Below are 14,719 nucleotides of genomic sequence, written 5' to 3' on the forward strand. Positions count from 1 at the left end.
AGTCTTGAGGTGGCTTTTCGAGTCACCGTTTCCTATGAATGACGCTACTTTGGGTATCAAGAAATGGGGTGGAATCTGCTTCTCCATGATCTGCCTAGTCAAGGGATGCCCCTCATCTAGGTTCAAGTTTTGTCTTGAAGCACCCCTATCTCGGTAGTTGTTGTGCTCCCTCATCTACCCACGAAGCTCAGCGTTGGATCTCTACAATTATTCTTGTTTACATAATGCCTCTTCAAGATGTTGTCGATATTCCACCATTTCCTCCATAGTCTTTCTTGCTCGACGTCCACCTTAATTCGGCTCCTCGCCTCGCCTTCCTACCATCTAGTGTGTTCCTTGTTAGCCCCCTTTCGAATGGCTTCGTTCTCCTGCCTTAAATCCTCGATATGTTGCATGACTTGTTCAATAGTAGGAGGATCACTACCATTATTTCCTGTGCTGGTCGTAGTTATAAGTGGTGTTAGTTGCTCATTTTACCGGACCCCACGGTGGGTGCCAATGTTCCGGTCTCACATCTCGAAGGCTGAAACCAAGAACAAACTGCCCCTTTTGCTCTTGAATAGATAAATAAAGGCTCATTTTTATTTGCTTTTTCTCACTACCTTTTTTCCTCTCTCTAGATACCCCTTGCTATTCCACTATTTCTCCTTTATATAGGCTTCCTTTCCCCTTAGTTTGTTGCAAGTCGTGCTGATGTGGCAACTCACAACTGATTCCTACTTTCTTGCTGATATTGAGTCTTTTATTTTAGGAACACACTAACCACGTCATATTCTCCTAACTAGTATATTTGTAATGGACTTTGCCATGACGTCCCATCATGGGCCTGGTACCTAACCAGGATGGGCATGTGTTGAGGTTTACCGAAGTTTGGAGTCTGACCACTAGCATTTCGACCTTCTCCCACGAAGTCAGAAACCAAGCATGGCGCTAGGGACAATACAAAAATAATATAATATTATGTTCTCATCCTGATCTTCGAGAAAACTAGACCAGGCGCAAAATCTCTCTCTCTGTGTATGAGTTATGCTTACTGAATTGAAGTCTTGATTTTTCTTCCAAAACAGAAGAGATCCCTTATCTACTATGGCTGTCCTCTTTATACAAAGCCCCTGCTTTGTCGTTCTCTCCCTGATTTTTGGGTAGACATGCTACCTCTGGGAATATATTAGCAATAGAGTTTGCCTATCCTTTCGCTCCGACCTGGACATCGAGCTCCTATTTTTCAGTAATGTGCTAACTACACCATTATAATGGATACATTTCCAATGGGCTACATTAATGGTCTCTAACATGGGTCGAATGATGGTGGGCTGGATTCCTTACAACTCACGAGTTCATCTTCCAAGTAGATTGACGATATTAACCGTGACAATCTGAAGTTGGATTCAACCTTTGGTGTCATGTGATCAGATTTCGACATGGGGTCATGGGTAGTACATCTTATATTGTAAAAATACTAAGTAAAACAATCTATAAAAAATGTAAGAAATATGGATTGAGTTTATAAGGGAAGAGATAAATTGATCTGTGAAACTTTTAAATTCTAAAAGATGTATTATTTTCTTTGAATTAAGGTAACCTTTACCGAAAAACAAATATCAACTTTAAGAGATCTCAATATTAATGTTATTTAACTTTTAGGAGCATAAAATTAGATGTTTAATATATATATATATATATATATATATATATATATTAAGTTTTAATGTTTTATGTTGGTAGTAGTGTCAGGTATCTTATATAGAGAATTTATACCTTAAAGATGGTTAATCTCTTAAGTTTATCCAGTAAAAAAATTTTAAGAGTAAAATTTATCTTGGTTTCCGACTCAGACAAAGACAAGTATGTCCATTGTGATAAGAATCAACCATAGTTGGAGTCAATGAAGAATGTTGAAATAAATGAGTCAAACAAGTATATCTTATTATGGTAGAAACCCGTAGTAAAACCAAACTCTTATGCAAAAAGTTGAGTGGTGTACCGTCCAAAGGTGACCGACCTCCTTATACTTATACCAAAACCAACCTCATATGTATTTTGTTCTAGCCAAAAAGACTAGTGTCCGATCAGGTAGAACATTCAAAGTGTTCTGCCCTTTTCTCTATCTTATGCCCTTCTTTATGCTCTCCTCTCAAGCCCCCTCGACTCCTTTGTCCTCTTAATGCCTCATTATAATTTTCCATTATTACCTATCATTCATTATCCGATCTGTCCCTTTAATCTCCTCTTTCACCGTTATATGGTATTCTAAGTCGATCTACTCATCATCCTAACAAAGCATTCAATTCAACATTGGGCCAATTGGTTGGGCCTATCATCACACAACCCCCAGCCTTTAACTCTTTGAAGCATAAAGGCTAAAAGGATGAAGGGTTAAAAAATGACTTACTTCAAAAAAAGACCAACTAGTACATAGCCTCCTGGCCTTTAGCTCTTTGGAGCATAAAAGGCTAGAAGGAAAAGGAGTTCAAAATGACTTATTTAAAAGAGTCGACCAATTGGGCCTATTACCACATAGGTCCCAACCTTTAACTCTTTGGAGCGTAAAGGTTGTTCATTAACGTTTATCTTTTTTGGAGACTAGTTGTTCTTTTAGCTAAAATGGAGTCATGGATGCAACAAATGTTTCTTTAGTGGATTTTGGACTAAGAAGACTGATTGTTCCATAATATATTGTTAGACCTAGGAGATTGGTTATTCCCATAGCAAATTTTTAGACCTAGGAGACTGATTGCTCTCATAGCAGATTTTTAGACTTAGGAGACTAGTGACTCCTATAATATATTTTCACTCGCTTAATTAGTCGGATGGTATCTACTTTCATTCAGATGTTTCAAATTGGTTCTCACTTTTAAAAAAGTCTCAATTGTGTCCCAACTTTTGAAAAAGTGCCTTAATTAAGTCCCTTTCAGAACAAAATTATTAACGCCGTTACAGGTGTGCCACGTGTCAGTCTTTGCCTTTTTTCAATTTTTCAATTTTTTTTGTTTTTTTTTGCCACGTGTCACTAGTGTGACATAGTGTGACACGTGGCATTATCAGTGCCACATGGCAAGGTATTGCCACATGTCAGTGTCACTACTAAGGGTCATTGTCTTGATTTCAATCTAGTGCCCACATATGTCTCTTTGTTTCAATTTAGTTCCCATATATGTCTATTTGTTTCAATTTAGTCCCCACATATATCCTTTTTATTTAATTTAGTCCCATTTTTTTTTCAAAATAGAGAAATATTGTCTCTCTCTTAATACGAAATTTATTATTTATATAAATGTTATATTGATGTTTGTTATTAAAAATGACTTACAAAATTAACTATTGATATTTATATTAAAATTTAGTTGTAAAAGTCATGAATAAAAAAACATGGGTTAACAATTGAGAAAAATATAATATGTTATAACATCATTTTCAAAATAGAGCAGTATTATCTCTTTCTTAAATTTGAAATTTGAGAATAAACTTATTATTTATATAAATGTTATGCTCATATTGTTTCCAAAATAGTTCAATATTGTCTCTTTCTTAAATTTGAGACCAAATTTGTTACTTATATAAATGTTATACTCATAAGAGAGAGAGACAATATTTCTCTATTTTGAAAAAAATAAATTTGGATTAAATTAAATCAAAAGGACACATGTGGGGACTAAATTGAAACAAATAGACATATGTGAGGATTAAATTGAAATCAAGACAATTAAACTTAGTGGTGACACTAACACATGTCAGTACCTTGTCACGTGGCATTGACAGTGCCACGTGACACAGCAGGGACCTGACACGTGGCAAGAAAATTCAAAAAAATAAAAATAAAAAAACTTAAAAAAATAAAAAAAATGAAAAAACCAGAGATTGACATGTAGCACGCCATTAATACCATTAGTAATTTTTTTTTTCTGAAAGGGGCCTAATTGATGCACTTTTTCAAAAGTTGAGACGCAATTGACATTTTTTTAAAAGCGGGGACTAAACTGAAACATCTGAACAAAAGTGGGTACTATCCAACTAATTAAGCCATTTTCACTAAATGGGAGACTAATTTTTCTTCCAAATTAGTTGGGAATCTGGTTGCTCAACCAACAATTAGATTGTCATTGGAAGACTACTTGCTCGACCTAATTAGTTAAGAGTCTAGATGCTCGGCCAACAATTAGATTGTCATTTGGAAGACTAATTGTTCGACCAAATTTGTTGGGAGTCTTGATGCTCGACCAACAAGTAGATCGTCATTTGGGAGACTAATTGCTTGACCAATTATGTGTTGGGAGACTGGTTGCTCAGCCAACATATCACTTTTTGGGAGACTCTTTGCTCAACCAATGAGTTGGGAGATTGGTTGCTCAACCAACATATAGATCGCCATTTGGGAGACTAATTGCTCGACCAATTATATGTTGGGAGACTGGTTGCTCAACCAACATATTGTCATTTGGGAGACTAATTGGTCGACTAGTGAACTAGGAGATTGGTTGCTCAACCAAATGATAGACTAATGCTCGACCAAATTAGTTGGGATTTGTTTTATGTTTCTCTTGTGACATTTCTCATTTTTATTCATGTCTCATTGAAAACCTCATCTATAGTGAGGAAAAAAGAGTACATTTACAACGAAAATTTTTAACTAAAACAAAAATGAAAATCCTCGTTTAAGAAAGTGTTATGCCCTTCCTCTGTTCTATGCCATTCTTTATGCTTTCCTCTCCAGCCCCCTCGACTCCTTTATCCTCTTAATACCTCATTCTAATTCTCCTTTACTACCTATCATCTGTTATCTGATCTGTCCCTTTAATCTCCTCTTTCACCATTATATGGTATCCTAAGTCGATCTACTTTTCGTCATCACAAAGCATCTGATCCGGTATTGGGCCGACTGGTTAGGCCTTTCACCACAGATTCATTGCACAAGACGACAAGTTTCATTAAAATTTGTCATGGGACAAGTTGATTTTCTAGAATTCGGTCGAGTTGTGAAAAAGGTTGTGATGGATCAAAAAGCCATTTCATAGACCTAACCACGTATTGCCAGTGGGCTAAGTATCAGAGTTGACCAAGAGTTAGGATTTTGGATCAACAACTTTACAAGTGTCATTTTTCTTGAAAAATTTTGTTGTCTTTGCAATTTTTAGTTATTATTTTTATAATTTTTGTTTTATCTTTGTAATTGAAATATTCTCCTATTTTTGGAGAATAAAAACAATTCTAATTATTTTTACCTATAATTTTACATTTAACATTACAGGTTATACCATCCACAATAAATTATTTAAAAATACATTTTAAATTATATAATCTAAAATATTAATTAATATTAAAAATAAATAATAATAAATTATATAATCCAAAATATAACACTATAATTTTAATTTTCAAATTGTATAATTCAAAAACTTTCAAAATCACTCTATTCAAAGTCTTCCTAACAAAATTACATGGAAGAATACTTTTAAAGTTTTTTATATCTTATATAAATCCAGGAAGAAAGAACCTCCATAAACAAGTCTTTGGTAAACAATATTGTTCAGACCTGAGTTGGTAATTGAAATCTTGAACACCAAGTTTCGTAATAACATCTTCATATAAATTTCTTATTTTACTTAATCACTCTTATCCGTTATTTTCTAATACCATGTCAACCTCATAAATAAACATGTATGTGTTCGACAAATGTCCATAAATTTGTTAGACTTCGGAAATATTGTATAAAATAAGTCAGAAGAAAAATTATAACTCTTTGGTCAACTAAAATAAACATTGAATATCAAAATTTATATATTATTCAAATGTCAACCTCAAACTATATCTCCTTTACGCAACATTGTCAGCAACTAATAACGTAACCAAATAGAAACAAATTAAAAGAAATATTAAGATGATATCATAAAATATAATTTTCGTAGTTTTTATCTATATACGAAAATACTTAACAACACAATAAAAGGGTCACTTTTAAATAATAAAAGGTGATATATATGATGAATAGTAAGTTGCAATCCTATTTATTATTTCAAGATAAGATAAATGTAAGTATAGTTATAAATGTTTTTTATCTAAGCATTTTTCCTGCCTTGAACTAAGATATTATTCTTTTTTAACTAAATTTTATGTTATGAGATAAATATGACTCTTTGGCTTTTAACCATGTTTCAAAAGATAGAAATACGTGTATTTAACGTGTACAAAGAAGTAAATAGAAAGTAGACAGCGAGATAAAATAATTATGAAATACCAGACAATATTTAAACTTAACTTTTATGAGAAGATTGGGAATTGAAATTACTAAATTGTAATGTTGTAGATTGGCGTTTCATTGCTCAAAGATCGATATGGTCTTTAATTGTCATAAAGTCAATCTGGTTTTTAATTGTCATAAAGTTGATAAGGTCTTTAATACTCAAAAGGTCGATCTAGTTGTTAAGTTTAAGAACAATCTAGACCAATACCAGTGAGATTGTTAAGATAAGAGTATGAAGTAGTAAATGAAGGAGTTTAATGCTTATCACTTAGGTAACTATCCAAGACATGGCAAAAGATGGAAATTAAATGGAGAAATTTGTTGAGCATTGAATAGGAGGAGAATCCAAGGGGTCAAAAAGATGGGCACAAAGGAGAACCTTGAGGAAAGAGAAGGACAAGAAACTTTGACTGGTTTACCTAATCAGACTTTTAACCTTTTGGCTAGAACATTTTGGTGCCCACCGTGGGGCCTCGGTAAAACTCTTCCCGACGCCCAAAATGTTTATTTTTCAATGCATAGTATCATAGACAATGGGGTAAAATACCTACCATCATTTTCTTGTCGCGTGTTGTTAATCCACTCTCTCTTGCTCGTCCTCTTCAAATACCGTTGCCTTTACGCCTTCCGCGCTTTTGCTTCCCATGGACGCACCACATCGAGATTAGGCAAGATTTTCTAGAACAGAAGTAAGGCTTCCAACAACCAAGCAACCACCATGAATCCTCTCAATGTCCGATCTATGCAACCATTTCTCCTATATCAATATGGGAGTTGACACCACCAACCTTGATTACTTTGATTTCAACTGCTATTCCACCTTCAAGGCTATGCCTTCGATTTTCTACCAATCTGAGAAGTGTTTCTTGTTGATTCATACATCTTCTTGGTCATTACATTTCTGTTATCATTGGTACTGTCGCTTCCATTTCTCACCTCGATCTATTTGCCAAAATCATCATGTTGTCCACTTTCCTTAGTTATACTTTGGAGAGATCAACAGTAGTTAGTTCTCAACCTTAAGGAGGTTGGCCATAAAGCTCAACCAAAAGGAGTTCAGCCTCAAAGAGACCAGCCTCAAGGAGATTGACCTTAGGGTTGCGCACAAAGGTCGAGCATAAGAAGGTCGCCCACAAAGAGGTCGACCTTAGTACTCGGTCTTAAGGAGACCGTCATTAGAAAAATTGACTACAGAGGTAAACCATGGGAAGATCAACCTTAGTACTTAGCCTTAAGAAGACCAACCTTAGAAGAATCAACTTCAAGGAGATCGACCATGAATTAATTGTTTAGAAGAATGATTTGCAAAAGCAGTTTTGTCGCATTAAAACTTAAACCCGAATTCTCCTTTTTCCCTATCTCTTTTTTTTTTTTGTAATTGATTTCTCAGGATTTGATCACCAAATATGATCCTTAATTGTTATTTGTTCCTTTGCAGTGATATTTGAAGGATGTTTCATCATTTATCTCGTCAAGCATGTTGAAGATTCATGATTCCTTGTGTTGATGGTTGGTTGGTGTTGGGTCCAATGTTGGTTGGGTCAATAAGCCCAATGTTGATCCCTTGTAAAATACAGGTGAGAAGAAAATTGAAGACTCTATATGTAAATACAGATAGGGAAAATGCCATTACTTATAAAATGTAGGTGAGAAGAAAATTGAAGATCCTATATGCAAACGCAAATTGGGAAAATGTCGATCACTCATATGTAAAATGCAAGAACATCATAAATGATACAATTATTTTACATTTTTGTATGTATTTTTAGTTTATATATGGGTTTCCAACTTGGATTTTGCAGTCATATCTAAAGATCAATTTAAATCAACAACCTATATTAGCTAGAGGGTGAAGAAGCCTATTTAAAAAGGCTATCAATCAAGGCATCTCACAAAGAAGCAAAGGCAATTTATCAAGGCGTTTAAAAAATTAAGGCGACCTTTCAAGGCACCTAGTGACCTTTCAAGGCACTGAACCAAAAATTTAAGTGGACCTTTTAAGGCACCTAATGACCTTTCAAGGCATTGAACTAAAAAATTAAGGTGACCTTTCAAGGCGCCTAGTGACTTTTCAAGGCACTAAACCCAAAAATTAAGGTGACCTCTCAAGACACCTAGTGACTTATCAAGGCACTGAAAAATATTGGTGACCTTTTAAGGCACCCAAAATATAATGGCAACTTTTCAAAGCATTTGAAGAAGATGAAAGGCAACCAGAAGATACCTTAGAATGACCTTTCAAGGTATCATCATAAGATGATCAAGTATTATCAAATCGATAGAAAGATTACTAGGTATCATCCTAAGATGAACAAGTATCATCAGATGCATAAAAATATTATCAAATATCATCCTAAGATGATCTAGTATCATTAGATGCATAAAAAGATGATCAAATATTGTAGTGTTAGTGTCGATCTGGTCTTTAACTGCCCAAAGGTCGATCTGGTCTTTAACTGCCTATCTGGTCTTTAACTGCCTAAAGGCCGATCTGGTCTTTAACTGCCCAAATGTCGATTTGGTCTTTAATTTCCAAAAGGTCTATCTGAACTTTAACTGCCAAAAGACTAATCTAGTTGCTCGGCCCAAGGCTAATCTAATTGTTAGACCAATACCAGTGGGATTGCAAGACAAGAGTATGAGGTATTAAACAAAGAGTTTAATGTTGATAACTCAAGTAATTGTCCAAGACATGGCAAAACAGTTTGAGTGCTCTACGAGATTGCACTCAGAACCTTTTAGCTAGAACAATAATCAATTGTAGATAAAATTATAGTTAATTATTTATGTTAATGTTTTAACTTATAATTATATTTTTAACAAATAATTAAAATCAAGTTATTTGTTTTAGATTTTAACAAATTAAAAGTAATTTATTTTAATTATAATTTTCATTTAATATTTATTTTAAGTATTTATATTTTTAAAAATTAATTTTATTAATTAATTTTTAAATACATTAACATAAAAAAAATATTTTTCATATCGATCAAATCAATTATAAATAACTTGTCCATTTATTTCTCTTTGCTACTTATTATATCAAGTCAATTTTGTTTTAGTTCTTGGTGCTTTTTATTATTTGGATTAAATATGTTTTTGTCCCTCAAGTTTCAATGAATTTTGGAATTAGTCCCTCTTTAAAACTTTATACTAATTTAGTGATTCATCTTTAGAAATGCGTGAATTTAGTTATTCTTACTAAATTTTGTTAACTTTATTTGACATTTTAAACGCATTTTATAATAATATTTGAGTTAACATTGAAACGAAAATGTGTCAAACGGTGTAAACAATTCAAATATTATTATGAAATGCGCTTGAGACGTCAGATAAATTTAACAAAATTTGGTGAAAAGGACTAAATTCACGCATTTTTAAAGATGAATGACTAAATTGGTCAAAAGTTTTGAAGAGGGACTAATTTCAAATTTCACTGAAACTTGAGGGACCAAAAACATATTTAACCCTTATTATTTTAGGATCTTTTTGTTTTATTTATTTATTTTTTTTTGTTTCGATTCTCTTTGTGTTTTCTTTTAGTGCCCTTGTTAGATAAATTTGAATGAAATTCCTTATTTAGCGTTTTACCTTATGTTCTTAATATTGTTTGAAATTTTAATCCAATTTTGAGAGAACTGTTATAATTTAATTTAAATATTTTGGTGGTATTAAAATATAAATAACAAATTTTGTTCATATAATATTGAATATTTTGGTTGTATTAAAACTTATTAGGTTTCCTCTTAGTGGCTAATTTTTCAAATTGATGTTAACGATTCGTTTCTAAATGAGGATTTGGAAGAAAAATTGTATATGAAAAATCGTTATTATCCACATCTTTTTTGCAAGTTTAAGAAGGCTATATATTGTTTCAAAGAGGCTTCAAGATCAGGGTTTTAGAAACTTAGTCATATCCTCCAAAATATAAACTCTTGTTCTACAAAAAGTGATTCTACAAATTTTTTTATTAAGACAAATACACACTTTGCTTTCGACTTTTTCATCATTTCGTACTCACCCAACATGGTTTTGTCTCGCTCAATGAGTGTACCCCTTGCTTTTGACAAGCTCTTCCAACAAGGAATAGCTCGCCTAATGACTCAAAGTGTTGAATCTCTTTGACTTGCAAATTTTTCGTTCTCGCTCAACGATCTATATGCTTGACCAATGAGTTTGCTAATTTCGTAGGTTAGTTCTGATATGATTGTGCTCTGACCAACCTATCTAGGCTTTTCATTCATTTTGAGCTGAAAACCTACAAATTTTTACTTAAACCACAACCTCATACAAGTTCAACTAGTTCACACAATCATTTAAGAGGGCAAGTAACTCAAATTCACATATGAAGCATCAATACAACAATTTACTTCATACATATAGAATCAATATTCTAAAAAAAATTTCACACAATTATTTCATCACAAATCATCACCATACAAATCACATTTAATAGTCTTCAATTTAATTAAATTTAAAGGAAAGTTCTCTTACCTGGTGTAGAAAACACCCTTGACTCAATGTTGCTCCTAGAGCTCCAGTTATCACATGATGCTCAAACTATCCACACAAACATCAAATCATAGATCGAAGTATACCGTTATGATCACAACTAAACAAAGATTCACTTTGAGCTATTTTGATTCTCATGCATGGATCCTAAAACCATGTGTGCCTCAAAATGCTACACTAACTCAAAAGTAAGTAAAAAGTGAACTTATTATGTTTGAAATTCTGATCAGTCAGAAGTGTAGATCTCTCCACCGTGGATCCATGAGTGGTTTCTGATCATCAAACAGATGAGAGATGGACTCAAAAATTTAGAAAGAAGACAAAAGTAGTTATAGAAAAAGTTTACAAAGAAGGTGGTTTCTAGAAAGTGAGACTCGATTAAAATAAAATCTATTTAAATTTGAGAATTTTATAAATCAAATAATTGAATGTTATTATTAACTACAGCTCCGATACTATTTTATAAATCTTTACACCTATCTCTAGGGATGGTCCTTTTAAAGGATTAAGGGGAGCCACAAGTCCCCTAATATTTTTTTAAAAAATTTATATATATTTTAAAATAATTTTTTATATTATTTATTATTTATATTAATTTAGTTTAGAATTTTTTTTAGAATTTGAAAATTGAGTTTTCTTCCTCTTCTGATATTTTTTGTTCTCCTTTATTTGGTTTCTCTCTTTTCCATACCTCTCTTTCTCACCTCTTCTTTTTATCTCAATTTTCACTCTCAATCTCTCATCATTTTCAAAATCAAATTGCACTTAGACAAAATTAAGGAGTTAACGAACATTTTGGACCAAACAATTTCTTCTTTTGAGTAAATTTATTTTTTACCCTTTTTTTTTGTTTGAAGCAATATATTTTTCTCTTGTATCTAACTTTTCTACATTATAGGCAGATCTCTATTTGTTAAAGATAAGATCATGATCTAATTATTGACAAGGCTCTTCTTTGTGTAAATAGAGTTATTTTTGGCTTTGAAGTTGTGTAATAGAAGAGTAGTATTAGGAATCTACTTTAAGATAAGGGAATTTATAAGTTGTTAATTTTATTAAAATATTGAGTTTTGGTTTTGAGATTTATTTTGGAGTATTCATAATTTTTTCTTTTCCTAAATAGGTGAGAGATGACAAATTCATATTAGAAAAATTATGATAAAGAGTAAAAAAATGATTATTTTTTCAAGAGGAAGACTTATGATGAAGATGAAAAAAATGTATCAACGTCAACTAAACTGGAGAAACTTCATGAGAATCCAAGAAGTGAAGAAAATGAAAAACAACTCTTTAAAATTCTTAGAGTTATGCATAATGAATTGTAAAATTCATTAGAACGTGATTCAGGGAAGCGTCATGTCATGACTCTTCTAGTTTATATAGCTATAACTAAAAGATATTTTTCTGTAGTGAAAATAATCAAGAACACGTTGTTAAATAAGATAGAAGCTGAATTTTTAACAAGTAACATAATAATATTATTGAAAGAGATATTGCAACAAACTTTAGTTCTGATTTAATGATTGAAGATTTTAAGTCATTGAAAGAGCGTAAAACAATAACTAAAAGTAATTTTTTCTTTGGATAATATATTATTGTTAATGATAATCTTTATGTTTCACTTTCATGTATTTGTCATATTTTGTTAAATTCTACTATCATGTGTGTTTGTTTTGAGTAGAGAAAATAGTTAGAGGAAATGAATTTTTTTCTTTTAATTAGAAAAAATAATTTATAAATAAAAAATATAACTTGAACCTTTAAATTTGTGTCCAAGTTCCCCATTGCTTGTCTCATTAATAACCTCTCGTTATATAGGTTTTCTTTTTAACACAACAAAGCAAAGAATTGAGGAAAATTTTGATGCTTAAAACACCTCAATTGAATGTACCCACATCATCACGCTCTAATAGAATTGGTACGTTGACCGGTTCTTAAATCAAACCTAAATCCTCCACATTTAATCAAAGTTACACATAATCAAGAATATTATAGGATTAAATACTCATATGTAAGTTTTTATTTGTCTTTTAAAATTTGTCAGCAACAAAATTCGATACTTAAAAGGAAGCTGAGGAGTATAAAGATTTTAGTATTAGGCCTGCATGTTTAATTTGTTTTTTTAAAAGAGTACTTTTAATAAAATAAATTTTTAATATATTTAGGTAAATTTATTTTATAATCAACATGAAGTTGTTTTAGAAAACAATCCTTCTACAAAAGAAAAAACACATGAATTTTTTTTATACAAATTTTGCTTAAAAATAAATCACTCTTTAGTAAAAAAAATCTAAAGACAAACATAAAGAATAATTACGTAGTTATCACAGTGACAACTAAGCCTTTATCTAAACACATTATTAAAATATTATGTCTTCTTAATATCATTCAAATCTCTGCCAATAATCAATTCCTTTATCCAACATTAAAAGCAAGTAATCACGTAACCAAGAATACACAAATTAAATACTTGAGTCATTTGACTAAACGATTTGATGTTCATAGATTGATATCTCTATAAATAGTAGTTTCTTAGTAACCATTTAGATAAAATACCAAAGAAGTTTATTTTCTCTTCTTGCATTATAGCTTTGCTAATATGGCTTCAAACCCAGAGAAACAATCAACCAAGGGACAATGGACCACTGGACTCTATGATTGTTGGGAAGATCCCTCTCATTGTAATTTTCATATATTTTCTTTTTATTAATTTGTTTTTATAGAATATGGCTATTTCTTTTGTTTTGGTTGAGTGAACATTGAAATATATTTGTCTAATATTGTAAGGTTGCTTCACATTGTTTTGTCCATGCATCACCTTTGGGCAGATTGCAGAGATAGTCGATGGAGGAACAATATGTAAGTCAATCCATATAAAATTATTGTATTTCAAGGTCTTCTAATAACTTTTCGTCATCAAATTGGGTTAAATATATTTTTTCTCTAAATTATTATAAGAAATTATTATTTATTCAAGTGTTTAATTTTGGCAGCAAAAAATGCAGCGTGCTGCATTTACACGCATGGGTGGTCGTGGCTAAATGGTGCGATTTACAGATCCAAATTGAGAAGACTCTTCTCACTGCCTGAGGAACCTTATTCTGATTCATTTACTCATTGTTGTTGCTGCGTTTGTTCCCTCACTCAAGAATTCAGAGAACTCAAAAACCGTGGAATTCATCCTTCTATCGGTAACTATTTATTCCAATTCATAATCTACTATGTTGATTAATCTCGTTTTAAAGTATGAATTTATTTATCTTATTTCATCTCTTATTTTTCTCTCATTTCTTAATACATAATCATGATATTTATAAATGAGAAAAATCCTAATTTAATCCGCTCTATGTATTAAAGGCTAATTAATTTCAATTTCGTTTTAAAAGGTTGGGAAGGTAATGTTGAGAAGTGGAAGAGGGCAGGTGTAGAACCTCCAATTGCTCCCACCATGTCTCGTTGATGAGAGGACTCACCAATTGTTATCACCTTCTTGTAAAGTTGAATTGTTATGGCTTGTATTTATGACTTCAATGTATTTTCATGTGGTTTATGATTGATAGCAAAAGGCTTTTTCGGTTTCATTGAAAAAGCTCTTTCTAAATATTTGGAAGAAAAATAAATAAACTTTTTGCTCTTTGCAATAAGTTACAACACTCAAATTTGTCGTGCCTTATTTATATATCATGTTATGTTATACTAATTATGTCTTTAAGAAAGAGTAGTCTCCATTATTAAACATTCATGTTGATTAAAGATAAAACCAATTTATAATTGATGACAAACTTTACTTTTCTGGTTTTGTGAGATTGAGTAAGACTAACATTCTACTATCTTAATATAGTATATCAAAGTTATTCAAAATCTATTCTAGTTGAGATTTGAAATTATTGTGTTGTCTTGAGCTCCCCGCGATTCCCATGTTCAATATTCTCTATGTGAACACATGATATTCCTAGTGTTAGGGAACGT

The 14,719-nt window shown here is 31.8% G+C and overlaps 1 protein-coding gene across 1 annotated transcript; it reads left to right on the forward strand.

Annotated features, from left to right (window-relative positions):
• Positions 1–13,281: 13,281 nt before the first annotated feature.
• Positions 13,282–14,403, forward strand: LOC114174267 (protein PLANT CADMIUM RESISTANCE 9-like). Its single transcript, XM_028059079.1, has 4 exons — positions 13,282–13,431; positions 13,538–13,609; positions 13,744–13,941; positions 14,137–14,403. Exons 1-4 carry the CDS (start codon positions 13,350–13,352, stop codon positions 14,208–14,210), a joined length of 426 nt encoding a protein of 141 aa, XP_027914880.1. The 5' UTR covers positions 13,282–13,349; the 3' UTR covers positions 14,211–14,403.
• Positions 14,404–14,719: the final 316 nt, after the last annotated feature.

Source organism: Vigna unguiculata, chromosome 2 (assembly GCF_004118075.2).
Source record: "Vigna unguiculata cultivar IT97K-499-35 chromosome 2, ASM411807v1, whole genome shotgun sequence".
Taxonomy (NCBI): domain Eukaryota; kingdom Viridiplantae; phylum Streptophyta; class Magnoliopsida; order Fabales; family Fabaceae; genus Vigna; species Vigna unguiculata.